The 23124-nt window shown below is 32.2% G+C and overlaps 1 protein-coding gene across 1 annotated transcript in view; it reads left to right on the plus strand.

The window, feature by feature from the left end:
* LOC126748369 (histone-lysine N-methyltransferase trithorax) overlaps positions 1 to 22767 on the plus strand; it is a 40617-nt gene extending 17850 nt beyond the window's left edge. Inside the window, exons 3-8 of the mRNA XM_050457551.1 lie at positions 3179 to 3568; positions 4088 to 4258; positions 4909 to 9476; positions 10793 to 10949; positions 11007 to 11153; positions 13584 to 22767. Of these exons, the coding sequence (XP_050313508.1) occupies positions 3179 to 3568; positions 4088 to 4258; positions 4909 to 9476; positions 10793 to 10949; positions 11007 to 11153; positions 13584 to 13757 (5607 nt within the window). The 3' untranslated portion in view covers positions 13758 to 22767. The remainder of the gene's footprint in view (positions 1 to 3178; positions 3569 to 4087; positions 4259 to 4908; positions 9477 to 10792; positions 10950 to 11006; positions 11154 to 13583) is intronic.
* The last annotated feature ends 357 nt before the right edge of the window (positions 22768 to 23124 follow it).

The raw sequence follows: 23124 nt of genomic DNA on the forward strand, positions 1-23124 counted from the left end.
GGATTGAAGACTTTTTAAAAAACAGAAAGTCAGTGTGAGGGTGGTCCAGTATCCAGCGGAGTCCCTCAGGGCTCCGTCCTCGGCCCTCTCCTGTTCCTGGCTTACACGTGTGATTTACCTTCAGAACTAAAATGTTGCGTATCAATGTTTGCTGACGAAACAAAAATATATTCAGTTTCCCTAACTTCTCATCAACAATTGCAAACCGATCTGGACACTATTTGGAAGTGGTGCAGTGAATGGTTACTTCCTCTTAACGCGGACAAGTGTGTGGTGTTACATTTAGGAAAAAATAATCCCCTGCTACCCTACCAAATAAATAACATTGAACTTAAAAAAGTCGAATCTTATTGTGATCTCGGAATAATAGTAACTAAGGATCTCTCTTGGTCCCAGCATATTGCCTCAATTGTGAAACGTGCAAATTCTATGTTGTATATGCTACAAAAGGCTTTTGTTAAAATTTCATTTTACAATTTTATGAAATTGTATACCGCGTTTGTCCGGCCTATTATTGAATATGCAGGTCCCGTCTGGTGCACGACAAAAATTTACTTGAATTGTTGCAGCGATGCGCTACACGATCTACGTATGGTTTGCGTATGCCGAGACCTACCTACAGCGAGAGACTTTCAAATGCAAACTTGCTAACTTTTGATAAACGAAAGCTTCGTGGTGATTTAATTTTTACATTCAGAATCCTGTATAATTATTTGGGCCGTGATCTAAGCGAACTATTTGAAAGAAATCGGAATATTAGACTTGTATAAAATGTATAAAATATGTGATATGAAATGTATAAAACAAAAACACGTTAAATGTTTTTGCCTAAAAGAGTGTTTGATGTTTGGAATTCGTTACCCGTAGATGTCATTACTGCTCCTTCTGTAAACTGTTTCAAGAATCGTCTGAATAGATTGGACATGTTTAGTGTTTAAATTTGGAAGCTGACATTTGAAGATTTATTCAAATATATTGTAATGCCTACTTATTTCATAGAGCTATACAGAATGTAAATTCTTGGCTTTTATCTAATAAAATAATAATAATAATAATAACTTTTTGCAATAAATTAAAAAAGAGGTCGGTTAATGTTTGATCCACTCCCGTAATTGTGGATAAAATCTTATTTTGAGACAAAAAAGGCAAAATTCTGGTCTTCGTTAGTGTCTCCAATACCTTAGAGAGTGTGGAGAACCGAAATTTGACGATAGTTGCAAACCTGATTCAAATCACCGCCCTCATGCAGAAGAATAACCAATGCCCTCTTCAGACACACAGGAAATCTGCCAGGCATTCTATGATAAAGATAAAAGCAATTGCACAGAAACAACATCAGATCTCGAAGATTTGTGGTTTTTAATGCTCATGACCACCTCCAGAGCTTCAGTGTTATCTGTAAGAAGTAAAAAGAATGAATATTATATAAAGTAGGTTATTTGCTAAATTAAAGAATACAAAAACAGTTATACTATGCCCACATTTCTAGTCATTTTCATTCTTTATTTTGTTTCTTTAAAATAAAGCTTTAAAAAATGTGTTTACATTACCATTAAGATACCCAACCAAATCATCCACTTACTACCTAAGTTAATTCTTAAATTTACCCAGTGTTTATAAATATAAAATCGTTTTATAAACTTATTACATAAACAAACAAAAAAAATTATTTAAATTTGGTTCATGTAGAGATTATCAAACTCATCAAAACTGTTTTTATCTTCCCCAAATAAAAAGAAAAGTTGGATAGGTGATTTTATAATGCTGCAATGAAACTCGTGGAAAGCTTTATCACACATCGAAAGCAAAGAGTTTGTTTAAATGACAATTTTTCGGAAGATATGGCTGTAGTTATGGGAGTTCCTCAGGGCAGTGTTCTTGGTCCTCTTCTTTTTTTGATTTATACGTGCGTTTTGTTTAAATGTTTAAAGTATACTAAACATCATAGTTATGCTGATGACACTCAGTTGATCTTATCTTTTGATTCGTCAAATCCGGGCAATGCTGGTTCTCATATCATGTGACATCAAAATTGCAGAAAGCCTATTCAATGTTGAACACTTTATATCCGCAGCGCCATGACTTAAAAGTGAGTACTAACCGAATGCTGTGCGACTCTCTCATTTTAACATTTGTGATACTGTGTATGGCCCTTGTTTAGACAACAGAGATAAAAAGCGAATACAAAAGTTGCAAAATCCATGTATAAGGTTTATTTTTGGTATTCGCAGGCCATATGGAGTGTCGCACAAGTTGAAAGATCTTGAGTGGCTTAATATGTCATTGAGGAGAGAGTTACATTATGTGGTATTTTGCTACAATATTCTTAAGATGAGGTGCCCACAATATCTTTTGGATAGGGTGGTATTTAGAGCTGATATTCATCATCAGGCTAATGTTAGAAATAGACGGCGTTTAGATATTCCACGAAATCGAAAAGAAATTTTTAAACGATCATTTTCTTATAATATTGCATCTGTAGTAAATAAATATATTACTGATCTGTCTATTCTCTTTTTCATTTTATTTACGTAAAAATGTTTTAAATGTGTTTCCTCTAATTTGTGCACTATTTATTTATTTTTCTTTAGGTACTTACTATTAGATACTTTTTTTGGATAAATTATTCTACTTTATAGGCTACAACAGCCCTCAACTGCGTTGAGAATCTGAAATTATGCCTTTTAATCTGCATTTTGTCTGTTGTTTTTTGTTACAATGATATTTTTTTTACAGCTTTGTAAACATATGTATATGTGGATTAATAAACGTTATTATTATCTATTTTCGCACCAGGGTATTAAACATTATGATGAGTGACCTGAAGCCTTAAAAAATTTTTTAAGAAATATTTAAATATAAAATAAACCTTTTTTTAAGCAGAGTTGAGAAAGTTAACATCTAAAATAACAATAAAATTGCAATAAAAAAGCTCTGTGATACCTCATTAAAATTTTTTTTTCTTTAATTTTTTTTTTGTGATGAGAAAAAAATTAAATAAGATATTTCTATCTAATATTGCGCTAACTTCTGAACTTGATATTTATTGGTAATAAAAAGGGAATGTAAAATTATGATCTATTACATATTACGTATTTCAATAGTGTATTAGCTTCTGTATTTTCTTGAACTATTTAATAAAGGGTTTTTTTAAACAGTTTAAATTTTTTCATTTCAGACTTCTTTACCTACCACACCTACAGCATCACCTCCTAAGGGAATTGCTTTAGATTATCCTGCGGAGATTAACATAGAAAATACATTCAAGGCAGGGTTTCCAGTCATCACTACAAAAAAAAATGATTTAACAACTGCCCTCTGCTTTATTTGTGGAAGTGCAGGACTGGAAAGCATGTTAATCTGTTCTATCTGTTGTGAACCATATCACAATTTTTGTGCAGAGAGTCTTGGAATGAAAGTAGATTCTAATCCGGAATGGATCTGTCTCAGATGCACCTCTTGTCACAGCTGCCAAGGCATTGATAAGAGCAAGATTACCTGTTCTAAGTGTGAGAATATATATCATGTAGAGTGTTTTAGTAGCAGTGATGATAGTGGACCTAAATTGGTAAGTAAATATAATAATGAGGTATTGCGAAAATATTTAGATTGGCTTTTTGGCAAGTTTTATTTATTACAATATTATGCAACATGATATTTAACTGGTCGGTTAATGATATTATCTACAAAATCATCAAATGGATTATTGCTAAAAACTACATGTAAAGAATTTTAATTAAAAAAAGTTTGGACAGTTTGGTTATAAAATTGCTTGATTTTCAAAGTATTTCTTAGTATTAAATATAAGTTTAGAAATCAAGAGGTTGATTAACAATGAAAAAATGTTGCAATTTGCATTATTTAGATCTCATTTTATGGAGTCTTCTATGCATGTTAAATTTCAACTATGCGCTGATAAAATTTCTTCCTTTCTTGATAAATTACTTGTTATCAAAAACTGTTATCAAAACTGCTTCCAGATGTTTTGCTGGCATACTGTTATATGACGGCCCTTAAGCCTTTTATAATAAAATTCCTTAGAAGTTTAATTAACGGCCTAACAACTTGTATAATTTATGTTTTTTAGCTTTGTAAACAGTGTACAAGATGTCATGATTGCGGAAAATCAACAACTTTTCATCTTACAAGTGTTCCTGGAAATGTGCCTTTATGTTTAAATTGTTTGGATAAAAATAAAACAGGGTTAAACTGTGGGATTTGTCAACGTTCTGTTCAGGAGTACAGTGAAACCTGCAAGGTAAAGTTCCTTAATTAAATAACTATTAAAACATTGCTTGATATTTGTATTCTGTTCTATGTTCACTGTATAAGGCCAGATACAATTGGCAAAAAAAAAAATTAAAAAAAGTATCATGTGAACCATGTTTTAAAACTATTTTAAATATAGGTTCTTAAAATTTCCCGTAAATTGTATATTTCTCTCAAATGATTTGTCAACAGGTAAAAATAACTACACCAAATTAGTATTTCAGTTTGAATATTACCTTTTTGGTCTGAGGAATAAGACTGATCTAATTTTTTGAAAGGTATATGTTTTTGGCTTTTGATAGGAACATTTTTCGATAGGATCTTCTGAAAAATTCTATTTTTTTAGTCAGTCAACAATGCATTTTTTACACGATAACCAAGAGATTAGTTAAATTATCTATAAAATAATTTTGCTTGAGCTATGTATTTTGTTCTAGAAAACATTTAAAAATTATGAGATAAAACACAAGTTATGTTAAACTTGAAGTCTTAGTACAAATTAATCATAATTTTTGTAATATAGTTATCTGTTGTTAAGAATCTATTTTGGTAAATTAGAATAGTAGTAGGATAGAAAATTAAAAAAACTTTTATCAGATTAAAAGGTAATTTATTGCTAATTGGAGACTTTCTTTTCAGGTGTTGGAGTGTTCAAAATGTAGGACGTGGGTACATTCAGACTGTGAGAAATTAACCAGTGAACAATACGATATTTTGAAACTTTTACCAGTGTCTTCTAATTTTTGTTGTAGTAAATGTTTACAGGATTCTTCTCATCTGTCGTGGAGACGATCTGTGCAGAATTTTTTGTACAAGAATTTTACTCAAGTTTTTCGGCTTTTGCTTAAAAATAAAACCGCTAAAATGATTCTCAAGAAAACAAATTTTAAAGAAAATGTTTTCCGGAGTCACGTGTTAACAAATAATATTGATGTTGACAATAATAATTACAAGGATCCTGATAGAACTAATTCTCTGGGGAGAGCTAAGGAACTTATTAGTGACTGTTATGTAAATTCTCTAATAGGCATCAAGCAAAGGCTGTGTGAATATACTTCTGTAAAAAAATTTAACAACGATATGAAGCAAGCTTTACAACTTTATGAGTCAGAACAATTAGGTTTAATATATATAAATATATTTCAAAATGTTTTCCCCTGGTTTGGCCGATCACACGAAGAAGCTGGGAACGTTCCTTTAGGTGCATACAATCATATTCGTCTAGGACATATCCAGAATATTAATGAATTTCCGCTATTACCTCGTAACAAAACTGACAGCAGATGCTGTGCACTTTGTCAAGTTACCGGTGATGGTTTGGGAAACCAGGAAGCCAGGTTGTTATATTGTGGTCGTAATATTTGGGTTCATGCCAACTGTGCGTATTGGTCTACAAATATTTATGAAAGTATAGATAATCATCTTCAAAATGTTACAAATACTATAGAATGTAGTAAAACCTTATGCTGTGCAGCTTGTGGTAGTATAGGGGCTAGTGTCCAATGTCAAATATGTAAATCATTAGCGTATCACTATATGTGCGCAAGAAAGGCGGAATTCAAATTTAAGATGATTGATAAGGCTTGCTTCTGTCCCAATCATCTGCCAAGTGAATCTATGTATGTTATTAAAACAGATGATGAGTTCGAGCTTAACAGAACAATTTTCGTGGAGCAGTCCTCAAAAGAATCAAGATCGGAAGCTGAAAAAATTATTTGCCAAATAGGATCATTATGCATAATTAGTTTGGGAAAAATTGAACCTGTACTATCTGACATGACAGAGTACCTAATCCCATCGGGTTTTATTTGTACCAAATTATTTTGGTCAATTAAAGAACCTTGGAGGCTTGTTAGCTACGTTATCAGTACCTCTATCCAAAATCCTAATTGCACTACCTTGACGGTAGATAAGAATTTTACAATTAATCATTCTCAGGATAAAGAATGTATAGAGCGGATGACTAAAGAACTAAACGATTGGCGGCGTGTATATGAGAAGAAAGGACAAGAAGTAGACTCCGAGGATGAAGAAGAAAAGAATGGCCCCGAGTTACTATCACCGGAATTAACTGATACCATTCTGGAGGATTTACCGCATGATATTCTAGATGGAATTTCTGTTCAAGACATTTTTCAGAACTTTAGCTATGAAGATATGCTGAGTTTAGATAATAGCAATTCCGAGAGCATCACGGACTCTTTAAAGAAAGTTGAAGAAGAGGAGGTCTTGTTGGACAGTAAATCTGAATTTTTGATAAGGACTCGACTTCCCCCTTTAAGTCTTACTGTGAGTTGTAAAGTTAATAGTACTCATCCTCCAGTTACTAAAAAGAGAAAACTGTCAAAAGAAATATCAAATAATGTATTACTTCTGCAGGTTGATGGAACATTTGATGATGATACTTCTAGTGAATGTACTTCGCCTACTGAAGTTAATTCTTTAAATACATGGGGTACATCCGATGAACCAGTTACATGTGAAAAATGCCAATGCACGTATAGGACACGAATAAGCTACAAACGTCATCTAGATTCGTGTGAAATTTTCTGTACCAGTGAAAGTGAATCCGAAAACCCGTCAGAATTTGATCAGAGCAACCAAATAGAGGAAGAAACCTTAAACCCGGCTCCAGAATTACAGTTTACTGTTCAAGTTAATGAACAAACTCAGCCAGTTTTAGTACAAGCATTTGAATCATATCAGAGTCAAGTGCATACATCTGTTGTAAATATGGTGCCAGAACGAATTACACTGCCACCTCCTACACTAGTACCACAACCGACGCAGCAACTTGTGCAACCAACTGTATCAATTCCAGAACAAACCCAGTCTATTCCTATTTCTGTTCCTCTCTGTATGGGCCAGTCTGTTACATCTCAGATAGTTCAACCACCTATGGAATTTCAACAGCCACAAGCTCAACAAATATCTCTTCAGCCAATGCAGTCAGTGATGATTCAGCGTCCTCCTATTTCTAGAGAACCTGTAGTTCTTCAACAAATCCAGCCAGCATCAACACCTAGTTTTATGCCGATGGTAGATTCATTTGGACAAAATCAAACAAGTCAAGGTGTTCAATTGCTTCAGATATCTCAACAAATGCAGCCACAGACCCAACTGTTACAGATAAGCTCTGATGGTAATGTAATAGGAATTGTACCTAGCATTCAACCTACAACTGTTCTTATGCAACAACCTCAGCAGCTTGTCTTGGACACTAGCGGTACTTTTGGATGGACTCAACAGCCGCAACCACAAATCTACTATGGTTTTGAAACGATTGTACAAAATACTGTTATGCAAAGCCAACAGTTTATTCCCACCCCCGTACCTGGGGTATTAGCAGCTAATAGCAGCTACAGTACCACGACGCAAGTCTTTCAAACCAGCAAGCTAGAACCAGTACTTGATGTTGCTTCAAATAGTTTTGTCTTAGTAAACTCTTCCTTAGAGATGCCTCAGCAATTTCCTCAAAATCAAAGCACTACTGGTGGAGCCTCTCAAAATCACGCATTCATTTTCACCTCTCAACCATCGACTACTCAAAAACCCATTCCCGTAAGTTCACAAAATTGTATTACTTTGCCTACAGCGCCTTTTGTCTCCGATCAAAATATACCAATAAGTATTGTGCCGCCTATTCCTAAACCACCTACGTCTTATAATAGACCTATGAACAGGGTTTTGCCAATGCCTGCCCCTGTTCAAGCTACCAAAGCATCAAAAAAAGCAGCAGAATCTGCGAAGTTTCAGGATATCGAAAAACCTCAAATTAAGGCAATTGATGAAAAATGTAATTTTTCAAAAGAATCCTTAAAAGTTTTAGAGTTGCCCAAGACAAGAAATAAAGTTGAAGTTTTAGATTATAAAGTTTTCAATAAATCACAATCAAAGATCGAGCATAATTCTAAAATCGAAGAGAAATCGCTCAAAAAAATAGAACCAGTGCAAAAGCTACCTAAGTTATTTACTTACAAACCACTAAAAGAACTTGAAAAAGTTAAAATAGATATGTTTGCGAAATCAAAGAAGACTTTTAATATGTTTGAGGAGGAAAAGTCTTTAAAACTTGACAGTATTAAAAATTTAACTGCTGTCGAAAACCGATTAAAAAATTTCGACAACCACTTGCAGCAAAAAGTTAAAATTGCGGCTATACAGAAAAAACCTCAAAACGATAATAAACCTAAAACTAATATTACGACCACTAAATCCCTAATTGAGAAAATTGAGAAGATCGAAGAAGATTGCAGTTTTAAGTCGGAGATGACACCTTTAAAAAATAATTTAGATAACGTACAAGACGGGATTCAGAAACAGAAGTTGGAAATAGATTCGTCGTTAACAACACAAGTTAAAGATAACATTATGAATATTCAATTTGACCAAAGCAAGTCCTTTATTAATGTTGCACAAGTACCGATTAAGCAGAACATCCCTCTCCAAATTTTTCCTGTTACTGAACCCTTTCAAGAAGTTCCTCACGCACCTCCAATGCTTAAAAATACTCACTCAGAAAAGCCTTTAGATATGCCACAGCTGGATGAAATGATGAAGTTAGAAGAGCACAAAGATACAAAAATCTCGGAGCAACAAATTAGTTGCAAACCAGTTCAGGAATTGTCCTGTGTTTCTATTTTAGAGGAAGTTGCCAAACCTGAGACTAGTAGCAAAAGTATGCTAAGTGACCAGGTAGGAAAAGCTACCAAATCGATAGATACAATTAATATTGCAAGTTCCAAATCAGAATTGAAAAAAGAACCGGAATCCAGCAAAACGCCTTCCATCATTTATACGTTAGAAAATGAAGATGAAGGTTTTAAATGCTCATCGACCTCCATCAGTGAATGTTGGGCAAAAGTTCTTAAAGCTGTTCAAAATGCCAGAGTTGCACATAACATGCCACCTTTACCAACTGATGGCAAGCATATAAAGTCCGTCCAAGTGACTGGGTTGCAATCAAGCCATATAAAGTATTTAGTTGAACAACTACCTGGAGCTTCAAAATGTGTGCGGTATAAACCTTTATTTAAGTTTATGCCACATGCACAAAACTCCTCTGACATATGCGCTCATGGGTATGGAGCTATAAGATGTAAACCTCACAAAACTAGAAATACCGAACCTAATGACGTATTTTGTTGGCTGTCATCAAAACATAGGGATCCCTTTACGGCGTTAGATTCAGGAGTAGGACAATCCAGGTATGACAATATCATTTATGATTTTGTTAGCTTTATAGGTTAAATATCAAACGCAAATTCGTTTTTATAATAATCGCATATCTCCGCGATAGTACAACATTTGAAATAATATAATAAACACATCATTTAGAGAATATTAGTTTGAAGTTACTATCTGTATAAAGTGGTAGATAGGTGTACAACTTTTATAGATATACTAACAGTAATAATGTTTGAATCTTATCGGAGTTTGACGAAACGAAATTTCTAATTCAGTTTATGAAAATTAGTGTATCTTTTCTACATAATTTATACTGTTTGAACCACAAGTTTATGTATCATGGGGTTTAATAATAATATTACTTACTAGTAATAACAATAACTGCTAAAATAGACATATACATATAACCGGTTAAACTGATACGCCTTAAAGGACCACTTTTGTTTAATAATATTGGTAAATGATTCTTCTATTACGTGCTCTCATTTTGTATCAATTCCTACTACGAACTTAGCCAAAAAAAAAAGTTAGGCAAGCCAAAGTCTTACTAGTAATTTTATTGTGACTGTTTATGTAAATGTAAAACTACAATAATTGCTTTATAAAAATTTTATATTGACGTAGTAGTGTATTTGGCTTTGTACTTTTCAAGTAAAACTTCTTTACGCACGCTTGAGTTGGGAGTAAGTTGGCGAATGCATTAGGAAAGCGTAACGAAAAGTGTGATCGGGCGAGACGAGTGGTAGTTGAGAAGGAGATGTCACTTAATAGAGATAGAAAGAGAGAGAGTTACGGTTTGTATATTACTGTAGGAGCAAGAGAGAGTATATACATACATATACAGTGGTCGCCTAAAGTTCCGCATAAATTCGATAAAAATTAGAGACAAGATTTTTTGAGAAAACGCTCGGACTCGTCGATTTTTATTTTAAGTTGCGCATTATTGCACATAAATTTTTGTATACAGGGTGGAACAAAAAAAAAGATATGACGCCATCGGTAATTTTTTTTTAAATGGAAAGTATCAAGTGTTCAAACTGATCCACACTTCTTGGCAGAAAGCAAGACAGTTTACAAACTCATGTAAAACTCTATCAATTATTTCGGGTGATGTACGTCTTATTTCATATCTAATTCTATTTTTCAAATCTTCTACGTTGTTTGGCTTCTCAATATAAACTTTAGGCGGTCACTGTATTATCTATACATATGATTGGAGCTAAAGAAGTTTTACTTCAGTCGTGTCGTCTCAAGCGCACTAATTTTTTTTTTTTAAAGCTGTAAAGAAATAGTCTTCCGTAACAGTTATATTTCCTAACAAAATTTATGGTTTTAGGAGGGTAAACAACTTCCCAATGGCAATGAAATTCAAGAATTTAAAGTTAACTTCTAAATATTCTGTGGGAGTTTACAGATCTCGGATTCACGGTAAAGGTTTGTTTTGCCTTAGGGATATAGAACCTGGAGAGATGGTTATAGAATACGCCGGAGAGGTTAGTGGTATAAAATAATTGTAGGTTTTAACATAATACATGGAAAACATATTTTAGGTTATACGGTCTATACTGACAGATAAACGAGAAAAATTTTACAATTCGAAAGGTATTGGTTGCTATATGTTCCGAGTAGATGACAATTTTGTGGTGGACGCGACTATGAAGGGAAATGCTGCTAGGTTTATCAACCATTCATGTGATGTAAGTATTAAAACATAAATATTTATTATCTTAAATCGTTCAGGATTGCAGATCAGCATTGAAGATAGGTGGCAAGTCAGACGTTGATGACAAATTTTGCTATTTTTTAAAATTTAGTTGGTGTGTTGCTGTTACCAAATTTTTTTTACCTATCTTAAATAACTGGTTCCCCAATGTAGATGGTATACTTTCGATATATCATAGTGCCATTTTCGAAGTTATCGGAACTGTAACAAAATAATCTGCTAATTTATCATGAATATCAGGACAAAAGTTCTTTTATACAAACCCATCACTCGTTATGCGTTAATTTTTCGTGTGCATAATCATGCTTGTCTGCTTGCAATTTATAAAATTATGTATGAGTGTGATTTATTCTACGCAACTAAAAACCATTACGGTGATGAAAGATGAACAAATCCAGAAAATAAATCCAGGCAATATTGCTGCTTTAAGAACCACTATGGCAGAGATCGCAAATGTGTCGCTAAATCGCCCTTTTCGATGATAACTTGGCAAGGATTTTCATTTACACTATTATAAGACTTGCGGTGCTGGCTTGAATCAAAAGCTATGCCTGACCATCATAATCATCTAAAGTTTGATGAAATGTGGATGTCTCTTGATGCGAGGGATTCAGGCGGAATTAAGCAATTGAATGCTTTGGACTTTAATAAATTTTGATCTTATAGCATTAAATTTTGATTTAACACCCTAAGATAATGAAAAAGTTCAAAATCAAAAATCCAAATAACAATAACAAATTAGAAATCATAAAGAATCATGAGATGGCCCTTAAGACTTAATACTTTGCTTAAGACTCGGCTTAAGATCTGGCGTAAGACATTACCTAAGATCTCACTTAAAATCCTACCTAAAGCCCTAAAATTAACACGTGAAACTGCAAAAATGGCGGTCTTAAAAACCATGACAAAACGTTTCACAAAGAATAGGAATCAAGTTTACCTCAAGATGTTAAAGGGACTTTTATAAAGTGTATTAAATTAATCTTTCAGACTATATGGCTAGTGTCGCCATGAGGTCGAATCCAAACGTCGAGCAATTGAACTTGTTAACCTGAAGACCACCATTTGGAAAGAAGGCCAAAAGACAATTTTTGGGTACCTCTTTGATGGATAATCAGTTTTACAAGAATTAATAAGATAACGTTGTCTTGCTTAGCTTAAAGTTGCAGTGAGTACGGAAAACAATCTAATCCCAAAAGAACAAAGTATTCAAATTACAGGAAAAACAGTGGCAATAACAGCACGGTATTGAAAATGCCAATACGTAAAAAGTGTATCCTTGAGCATGGCGTACGTGACCAATGACAAAGACATACAGATAGAAAAATCACGTTAGTCAGAGAGAGAGCAAAACAACCCGATTCCAGTAAATTGCTTAAAATTCAAAGCGAAGAACAGCTAACGCCATCTAGGAGTTCCTATTTTTACAATACCATTAACTAGACACTAGATGTCGGGATCAGTACTATTAATAGCATATTAAATTATTACATTATAAAAGCATCCAAAATAATAAAACGCTACAATGTGTCGAATTAAGATAAAGGTAATTCATTGCTTTATTCACATTAAAGGAATAATAATAAAAAACATTTTTGAGTGGGAAACTATTTATTTTCAAAGCTGTAATATTGACTTATTAAGTGAGACACGTTGTATATTATACTTATTTCTTGATCAAATATAGTTTAGAATAAATGTTCGAGACTAAAAGCTGTCATTTTTGAAAGTTTTAATTATTTAGGCCTAAACAGCAATTGAATAAATGACATTTTTTAAATATGCACAACTGAAGCTTTATAACTTCTCGATATATTGAAAAAAAAACTAAAATTAAACAATAAATATCTGAGGTGAGCCCTAGGCTAGTCCTCTGACTCTGCGATCTGAAAGCAAACGATCAATCGCAGGATATCTTTAATAGAGAATGCATGTCGGAAAGATGAAAGACAAATGTTATATTTAGAGAAAAATACATTTACAAGTTTTTTATCGCAATTTTTTATTATATTTTGCTATTCCAAATTTCTGTTATTTGACTGTCCTTCTCTTTTTTCTACCATAGAATTGGAATGCTTTAAGACCATAAGATACTTGTTCTAATAGGCTTAACAGAAAGTGCATTCATTTTTTTTCCGCATTTTGTAAATTGTCGTAAGGTGCCGTGCTGTAAATTGTAATGTTAATTGGAATATTTAGAGAGACCTCCTAATTTAAAACTTGCTAAACTAACGCAATTCCGCAAATTTCTGTTTTATTTAACTATTAACTGTCAGGTCCCTGTACCAATATCATTAAAAATATACATTTTAGTTTTGTGCTTGAAATTTTGTAATTCTTAAAATATTAGTTTTAAGGAAAATTTATTGTGAAAAAATAAACAATGCTAATATCTCTGTTCCAGCCAAACTGTTATTCGAAAGTTGTAGAAATAATGGGCTCCAAGCACATCATAATTTTTGCACTAAGAAGAATTCTCAGCGGGGAAGAGTTAACGTACGACTACAAATTTCCGTTTGAAGAGGACAAAATTCCGTGTACTTGCGGGGCAAGGCGATGTCGAAAATTTCTTAACTAGTAATTAATGCTTTCTTACTGCGATTTAACATTCGAAAATTATAAGGAAGGCTCTTTATCATAAGAAGAAAAGGGCTATTTTAAGTAGAAATAATTGTCGAGTTGTACAAAACATGTTATTAGACGTTTGATTAAGTGGCTGTCTTATATACACGACTCTTGAAAATATCGATTCTATAAAATAGAAAAATGTTGTAAAGCAGTATTTAAAATTTAAAAATTTTGGCTGTGAGTTCTAATGTATTTTTTAATAGCCGTTTAGGTCTGATATTGTGGTAGCCATTAAAAAAACACCGATGATATTTTATTTTAAATATTTGCCAATACAAGTTAAGCCCGAATATTGATGAATACTTTAAATAACATCAGTATATCAAACGGCATGATTCATTTATCGAATTTAGATATACAAGTGTAGCCAACTATAACAAAATAATATATAACTAAAGCACAAGTTAAAAAGGGAACAGTAGCGTTTCTCCTACCTCACCATTAAAAGCATTGATATGAATTAGTCTTTTCACTGCTTTCTTAAACCAAAGCTCCTAAATCTAAATCTCAGTTTCAGGTCTAATTTCGTTGGGATTCTAACAATTATGCAGGAGGTGTACAGAAATATCTTGTCTGAAAGAGTTACTCGTAGATATTTTTTGTCAAAATCATTTGTTTTAATTGAAATATTTGTCAAAATACCCATTCAAATATTGTCCTGTGTTTTAAATCTTATTATCAGCAAAAACTATATTTGTTTATATATCTTTTAAATGTTCAACACAATTAATTACCTATTTTGTTGGATACTACGTTACTACTAAAAAAATATAATATAGGTGAAACCTGTGGATCATTACTAAAATGAATTACAAAACATAAAACACAATGATTTTCAAAAATCGAAAATTAGACAACATGCATATGACCACATAATCATAGATTAAACTGGGCTTCCTCAATTTTAGCAAAGACTGACAAAAAAGCCAAACTCTTTAAGACGCAAAGCAACATTGGAAGTAGGACATAATATATTACTGTGTTTTTCTTTAGTTTAATTGCTACATGTGGCACAGCCTTTTATTATACCCATTTTATCTGGCATACGATTACCGTTATTAGAAAGACGAATGGTATTCAACATTTATGATTCCTACACCAGTTTGTTTCTTTTTTGCAAAATCTTTCATTGGCTCGTAACCTCTTTTACGCCTGGAGCAATATTAACAAGGAACAATATAGCAGACAAATGAAATGTCACCGGAAGGCAAAATCTGATTCATGTTGTTTGTCCCAAACCACTATCGTTAAAGGTATCTTTTCCCCGTAATAGCTTGTAAAATCACAACCCAGACTTTAAATCCTCGTTTTATTGGCTTCATGGGCATGTATTACTTTAATGAAGAACGTCCCTTAAAACCAAGAATACTTTCATCTGCTGAAATAAAACAACTTGAAGAAAAGTTTCACTGAAATCTGTCTTTAAAATAATCACAGAAAGGTCGAATTTTGTCAAATTCTGGAGTACCTCTTGCCAGCAGCATTCACTATTGTCAAAATGCAGAAAAACTTAAAATCTTCGAAAAAGTTTCGTCCACTGACCACTATAGTTTATAAAAAAGAACATAATGAAATCCCATATAGATTATTATCCCTAAAAATGCTCTAAATTCATCCAAGCCTAAAGACACTTACCACCAAGTTCAGTTGTATAAATATTGGACAGTTGATCTATGTCACATAAGAAAGTCCGTAAAAATTATGAAAAATGTTGTATAGGATTACAAAAATTTTAGTTAGTAAGTTATTCATCTTTCATATAAGGCCAAACAATTTTCACATAAAGAAGGAAAATATTCGGCGTCGCTTTCGTTTTCACTTTCACTGCTGCAAGATGTAACTCCCGCCAAAGGTTGTTTTTTGAAGCTGACGATCGATTATGCGCCGGTATAAATCATCTTCTTCATCGCAATCTCCACCAATGTCTGAAAATTGAGCCTGTTATTTCAGTTAGTGCACTGATTATAACTCTAATGTTTTCTCGAGAAGGTACTGGAATACTGGCCGATCTAAAAATTACAAAAAAACTATAAACTCAAACACCTCATTATTATTGCTTATTTTTATTTTTCAAATTAGGTTATTATTTGGACAGAATGTTAAATAACATCTTTGCCCCATGAAATATACCTCTCGAAATTATGTTCCCAGTTAGAAAAAAACTATGCTTAATCATAATTATTTTATAAATCAACATAAATTTACTTTGTTTTTAAATTTTTTTTTTAAATTTATGTTTTTGATAGTTTCAATGTCCATGTATTCTTTTTTTTTCAAATATTTTCTAAAAATAAAACAATTGCATTAAAATTAACAGTTCAACCTGAAAATGTGTTACTTACCTCTTAATATTATTCTTTAAACCATTTAAAAGAAAACACACATTTTATGACAAAACTTACCAATTTATACATTTTTATTTCACCTTAAGTTGCTTTGGGATAGTAATTTCTCACCTTCAGTTTTCTTGTGACCTCTTCGACGACTTAAGAAAAACTAAACAGTTTCGATGATATTTCGATGAATATGCAGGGCGTTGTAAGGCTCTGCATATTTGTAAGAATTTATTAACCGATAAAAACTATAGTATTTTGTAGGTGGGAAATTATTGCCCCATAAACACCTAAAGGGTTATGTAAATTAAAAGTTTTGAAAATTAAAAATTTGTAAAACATTTCATATATAATTCTAAGTTAAGATAAATGCATAGCTAGTTGTCCAGTTGATTTTAATACATGGATTCGTTTGCTAAAAAGAAAGATAGAACATACCATTCTAAAAATTAATTGAAGAATAGAAATATGTTTTATGCATGTATTTTGTAATATTTAAATATATTGGGAAGACACCCTTTACCATATTTAAAAAAGTATCCTTCGTGTTTTGTTTGTTACTTTTTGAAACAGTTTTATCAAAGTCCAACAAATGTCAATTTGAAAAAGTATTTGCCTGTTTTTGGAAGAATAAAACAAAGATAAGTAAAGTTATATTTTTAATATAATTTTATTTACTTTAATAAAGGTATTAAATTTAACTATCGGAAACGTTGATTTAAGTATTTTTTTTTTATAAACGTAGGAGATAGTATTTTCTAAATTTATATTTGTGTAAATAGTAACGTAATACCCAATAGAATAGGAAACCAATTTTAAATTTGTCAATATATGTTTTACGTAATTTAATGCCATCGTACGAATTATATTAATGTAGGTTATGTTTATTCAATTTATATATATCAAAACTTAAAATCCATGCGGTTTATCTTGACTACTTGAGGACACAGAAATCTATTCGCCTGTGGTAGCATCTCGCTAAGTACCGTCAAATGGGGTAAAGTGGATAAAAAATTGAGGTTTTTTAAAAATTCGGTAAAGACGTACACAAATCTTTGGAGCACTAATATTTAGAATTTTTAGTACCTGCCCTTTAATATTGCCAAATTTTAGCTTTTTTTTGTCTATAATTTTTAAAGTGGACAACATGTAAATTTTCACGTAAAATTCGTTTTAAAAATGTGTGAGGTAAAGTGAATAACTAAATATCGTTTTAAAAATTAGTTTTCCAAAAAAAATTTGGTAAAAAAGAAATAAAACAAACTTTTTATTCTTAATAGAAATGTTAATGGCTAATAAACTTTAAAACATAAAAAACGAAAGATTTAAATAAAATAAATTGAATTAAAAAAATTAACTCAAAATAAACAAAAATAAATAATCAAAATTATTTTACTGAAGAGAAATCCGCATTCAAAAATAAATGTTTTCCACGTTTGACACTGCTTAAAGTTAACTTTTGTACACTTTGTTCCCTATTGACAGTAAGTTATGTCAGCAACAACAGGGTAAACAAAAAATATGTTTTTTTTGTCGTTTTGTTTTTTTAATGCATTTATGACAAACTCATTTTTTCCAACCAAATTTTCTATTTTGCCAACAAATTTTCTGTCACGTTTATTTGTAAAAAAATTCACTATTACGTAATCACCTATTTCTAATTTTTTTTCAAGATTAAAGCACGGTAGGTCAATTTCACTTACATCACCATTATTTTCTTCTCCGTCAGAGTCTGAGTTTGCTTTCAATGGGCTTTCAGGATTTTCCAGGATGTTGTCTTCGTCTTCCAAGGATCTGATAATATCTCTGGCTAAGATTTTTTCCCGCCATTTTTTCCCGCGTTTTTGGATACCAGTCTTCGGTCCTGTTCTGTAAGACTCTAAGTGACTTACAGGGGCATCGAACCAGGCTTTTTCCATGGCATCTTCCATAGGGACATTTCCGCCTACATTTCTAGGAATTTTGCAAAGGACAGCGTTGGGGTCAAACGGAATGATTCCACACGCCTTAAATCCTGAAATCGAATTTTTTTCAGAATTCACACCAACTTTCTCGATTGCCTCTTTTAAAAGCCTTGGAAACACGGTTTTGGAATAACCCCCCGGTTTTTCTGCTTCCATGCCTCCAATACATTTCGCCATGCATCTTTCAGGGGCCGAAAATAGGCCACATCAAGTCGCTGTAATAAGTGGGTGGAATTTAGCGGCAATAATACAAAACGAATGTCATTGGATTCGCATGCTTGAATAACGCTAAGAGTTAGATGGCTACTCAAATTATCGCCTATTAACACCTTAGGCCTGACCAAATTTTTTGTGTGTGGGATAAGAATATTCAGGAACCAATCTTCAAATATTGCAGAATCGAACCATCCACTGGTGGTTCTGCTGTATCTGCTTCCTGGATAGCCGCCTTCTGACCATTCAGGGTAAAGATGCTTGGCTTTATAAACTATGTATGGGGGCAATAATGCTCCACTTCCCGATATCGCAAACATTACGCTGGTGCTTGTTTTAGACGTATCTATTATCCTATGTGCATGTTTTACCCCGCGTTTTACGACAACCCTTACTGAGCCAGGGTAATTGACAAAATTGCTTTCATCATAATTTATGACGTTACATGGTGGTACATTTTCCAAAGTTTTTTGAACCTCAGAAAAATAATTATTAAGCATCTCATAGTCGACGGATGCCTTACCTCTTTTAATGTTTTTAGCCAATTTTATTGTTAGATTAGGGTTTCTTGCCATTAATGCCCTGAACCAATCCAAACCCGGTAAATTATCTGTAAATCTTTTCTCTCGGCACCCCAGATTATTTAGATATTGCTGAACAATTAATCTTATGTCGGTTGATTTTAATGGAAACCCCCAGCCATCAACTAGTAATTTTTCCTCAGCCTCCGGCAAAACTGGCTGTCTGCCATATTTTAAAGGACGCTTACCATGAACCCGGTTGTACAAGGTTGTGTGTGGTACGCCATATTGTTCTGCAGCTTCCCGGACATTTCATGTTCTTTTGTTGACCGCCGTCACTGCCCTTATTAGAAATATTTCTTTGTAATTTTTTTGCCGGCTGGCCTAATTTTCTTCTTATATACTCTTGGCATATTTCTCAAAAAAAAAATAAGAAAACATATTCCAATCTAATGTCTAATTTCTTTCAAAATTCTGTGATCCACTTTACCCCACAAAGTTGATATTTTTTATAATTCCGCGAAAAAATAATAGTGTAATTTTTTGTTTGTAAACTCGCACTGAATATTGTGATCTACATACAGTATATAATTACCACAAACAGCCAAAAAACCCGTGTGGTGTATACTTTTCAACCAACAACAATTTTACGGCAAACACGAACTGAAACAAAACTGCAATAGTGAACGCTACCAGCCTCAAACATGCCATCCACTAGACCAGATATTCGCCTCGTGCACTTGTGTAAACTTGTATAAAGTGCGGGGCGGCAGCACTGTCGTACCGTGACGTTGAAGGTCGATCAACGAGTTCGGACTGTTCGAGTTAACTTTACCCCATAGTTTCACTTTACCCCATTTGACGGTACTTTGTGTGTTTGGCATATCTACATATGTACATACATTTATATCTTATTGAAGAAGACGATCTTTTCGCATAAGAATTCCAAATTAAAAACATTCCTGTCAACTAAACTAGATGTCTAAACAAACGTTTTAGAAAATTCCTGTTTTCTTGTGCTAATGACAAAACTAGATTTCGATTTTATATTAGATTCGAAAGTTTTATTATGAGCGGATAATGATGAGATATAAAAATAAGCATTTTTACTGCTTTTGACGTAATAATCTTCTCTGGGATAGTTGCCAATTATTATATTCTCGCTTTTGAGCATGCGATTGCTTTTAGAATAAATTACTTTGAACTAATTCCAAGAGCAATAGCCCTGCAGATTCTTTAATTTCTTGCCTAGTGCTAGTTTAGGTTTATGTATACAATCCCAATTTAACTTTCAGGCAACGAGTAGATCATTTTCTTGTTTCTGCTTCTCGAATATAAAATGCTCTAAAGTTGATTTTGGATTTCTGATATTTCGTTTTAACTCTAACGTTGTAATTCTGTTTTCCTAGGGGTGAGTTAGGAAGGAATGCATACTGTCAGGCATTTTTAGATAGAAAAATGCCATGTTTCTAAATTTGTATTTAAATGAACGTCACTAGTCAGCATTTTTTGGTGTATTTGACTTTCAGTACCACATCATTTTGCTATTGCAATTAGAGAGGACATAGTAATGTTATTTAACGAATTCATAAAAAAAAACTACTTATTGAAAAAATAGTGGAAAAGATATTACATGTTTTTTATATGTAACATATGTATGTTATTACATATCTGGCAAATAAAAGCCAGCTTCTAAACTTTACGTTTTTCCTTGAAACATTCAGATTCACTTGAGTAACACTTCTGAGCTGCTGTCTAAAAACCTCCTTTGTGATATAAATATATTAATTTGTTTTTCTTATTTGAAAAACTAGCTTTATGATGCTCTTATTTAAATAATAAAAATTGTATTTTGCTAGTCATACCCTTTTGTTTTATTTGTAACTAATTTTAGAATTTGTAATGGTTAATTTTTAAATAATTTAAAAATTAAAAAGATGACTAGAGAATTTGTATGGTCTTACATGTTGCTTTTCATTGTGTAACTATTTTTTGTGTACTGTTAAAAAAATTAAAAAATTTGGAAACATATAAACCTTTATATTTAATATTTATTTTTGTAAAAAAGATAAAAGCATTTTATACATTTTAAAATCTTATTTTTGTATAGTAGATAACTAAGTTGTTCGTTTACCGTCTAAATGTAGATTGTACAGTTTATATAATAATTATTATACATATTCTTTAAATTGTTATTAAGAGAATGTAATAACAATTTTTTCAAATAGATAAGAACTTATTAATATTAGTGGTAAACAATCATTTAATCCTTTTGTTTAAAAAAATGCACACAATAATTGTGCTTTTTCCATATGTTGGGAATTCTTTCTATATGTGAACAAGCATTGAATGAAGCTGAATTCCGCCTATTCCACGGAGATCATTTACAACCTTATGAAAAGAAGTACTTTCACCAATTAAGGTCTCTTTCCATTACACCGTACCCTGTTAGGGCCGTAATAGGAACGTGTTAGGCGCCCCGATTACCATCTATGTGTTAGCTAATGGTAATGTGAGGTGACGAGGGACGGTCTAAGGGGTATTGTCTGATAACTATCGGTTCAAAGAATATTAGTTTGCATATGTCGATAAGGTTACTGTCCTAGTATGGTAGGGTGTAACGGACAAAGACCTTTATTTATAGACGAACGTGCTGATACCATAAAAGCTAGCTAATGTATGAAAATTTGTTTAAAAAATATAATTAAAGCAATATGAAGAAGTTATATTAGCTCATTACGTAAAATAATACTAAACTCAGATAAAGTCTAAGTTTTTTTCTGAAATCATTACGTTATTAAAAAAATGGATGCGTTATTTGCCAATATATAAGAAATTCAAAAATATGAAAAGAAACCTTTAGTGGCAAAAAGATTTTGGTGTATCCAGACTCGATATTAAATACTTATAACTTAGGAACATAAATAAATTAGGAACTTCAAATCACACAACCATGATATCTTTCTTTACGCGTGTTTCGCTAACATTATTAGCACCTTCGAGAGAAAATTAAAACTAAGTTTTCATTTCAAAAGATTATAATTCTTAAAATTTATTTATATATTACATAATCCTAAAAGATTAACACTGAGTTTTAGTCTTCTCCCGAACATCGTTACCGAAACTCATGTCAAGAGGAAAATAAAGAGCTTTGGTTAGTGGTAAAACTGTTGTGATTCGAGTGTCACACCAAAGGTTCCAACCATAGGGCAAATTAAGAATTCCTCAAGTAAAACTACTATATTAATTATATTATCTGATAAATATGGTTCTGAAACTGCATATGGTATATTTTTGAATTTCTATGTACAATTGCGTTTAATGATGTAGTGATTTTTGATTAACACAGTCTATTTAAATATTGGTGTTTTTATTTATTTATTTAAAAGTTTATGATAAAATATATATAAATTAAGGTCTTGGTAATTAAAACTAAAAGTAAAGTTTCAAGACTAAAAAATAGATTCTGAATGATCAAAGATGTCTGCTAAAAATTTCATTTATTTTTGACTAAAAAAATAGGTTTAATTTGGTAATACCTTTTTTATGTTTGCAAACATCTGACTTCGATGTTGCTTAAGAAATGTTTTGTTGAAACTTTTTTTTTAATATTGATGAGGATGTATTTGAATTTTATTACATCACCGGCATACTGTACAGATTTTTTAGCTTTAACAATATAAATGACAATATAAACATATCAATATGAATCCCATGGGTAGATATATACTACCATGTGATATAAGGCCTTCTTAGGTAGTCTAATAGTTAGGTGTTAATGGGATGATTTAGTGTCTTATAAATAACTGTAAATTATATTTTAATATGGCTAATCATACCCATTTTGGTGCTTAATATATTACATTGTTTTGTTTTCTCCTAAGCAGCTGTCCGATGAAAATTGTAATGAATAAATGATATTAATTTGATTTATAAATGCATTTTTTTAACCCGATGTTTAAGTTTATCTTTTGCTAAGCATAATTTTTTTGGAGACAAATTGGTTGTAAGTGAAGTAAATGTGTAAAAAAACGTATATCAACTTTTTCAACACGGGTAACTAACCGTCGACCCCTAAGAGAGAATAGTTGATAACAAAAATTTACGTTTATGTTGATTTAACTGTTTGTTACGTTATATGTAAGACACTAAAAGTCTATTCAATTTGTTTTTAGTAAAATTGCAAAAACCTACACCGGCTGCAAGTAGCCCCACAGAAAAAAATCGTAATGCCTTAAATCCGTGGAGCGTGCAGGCCAAGAAATTGGTCCATCGTCTCTATCGGT

This window comes from Anthonomus grandis, chromosome 22 (assembly GCF_022605725.1).
Source record: "Anthonomus grandis grandis chromosome 22, icAntGran1.3, whole genome shotgun sequence".
Lineage (NCBI taxonomy): Eukaryota > Metazoa > Arthropoda > Insecta > Coleoptera > Curculionidae > Anthonomus > Anthonomus grandis.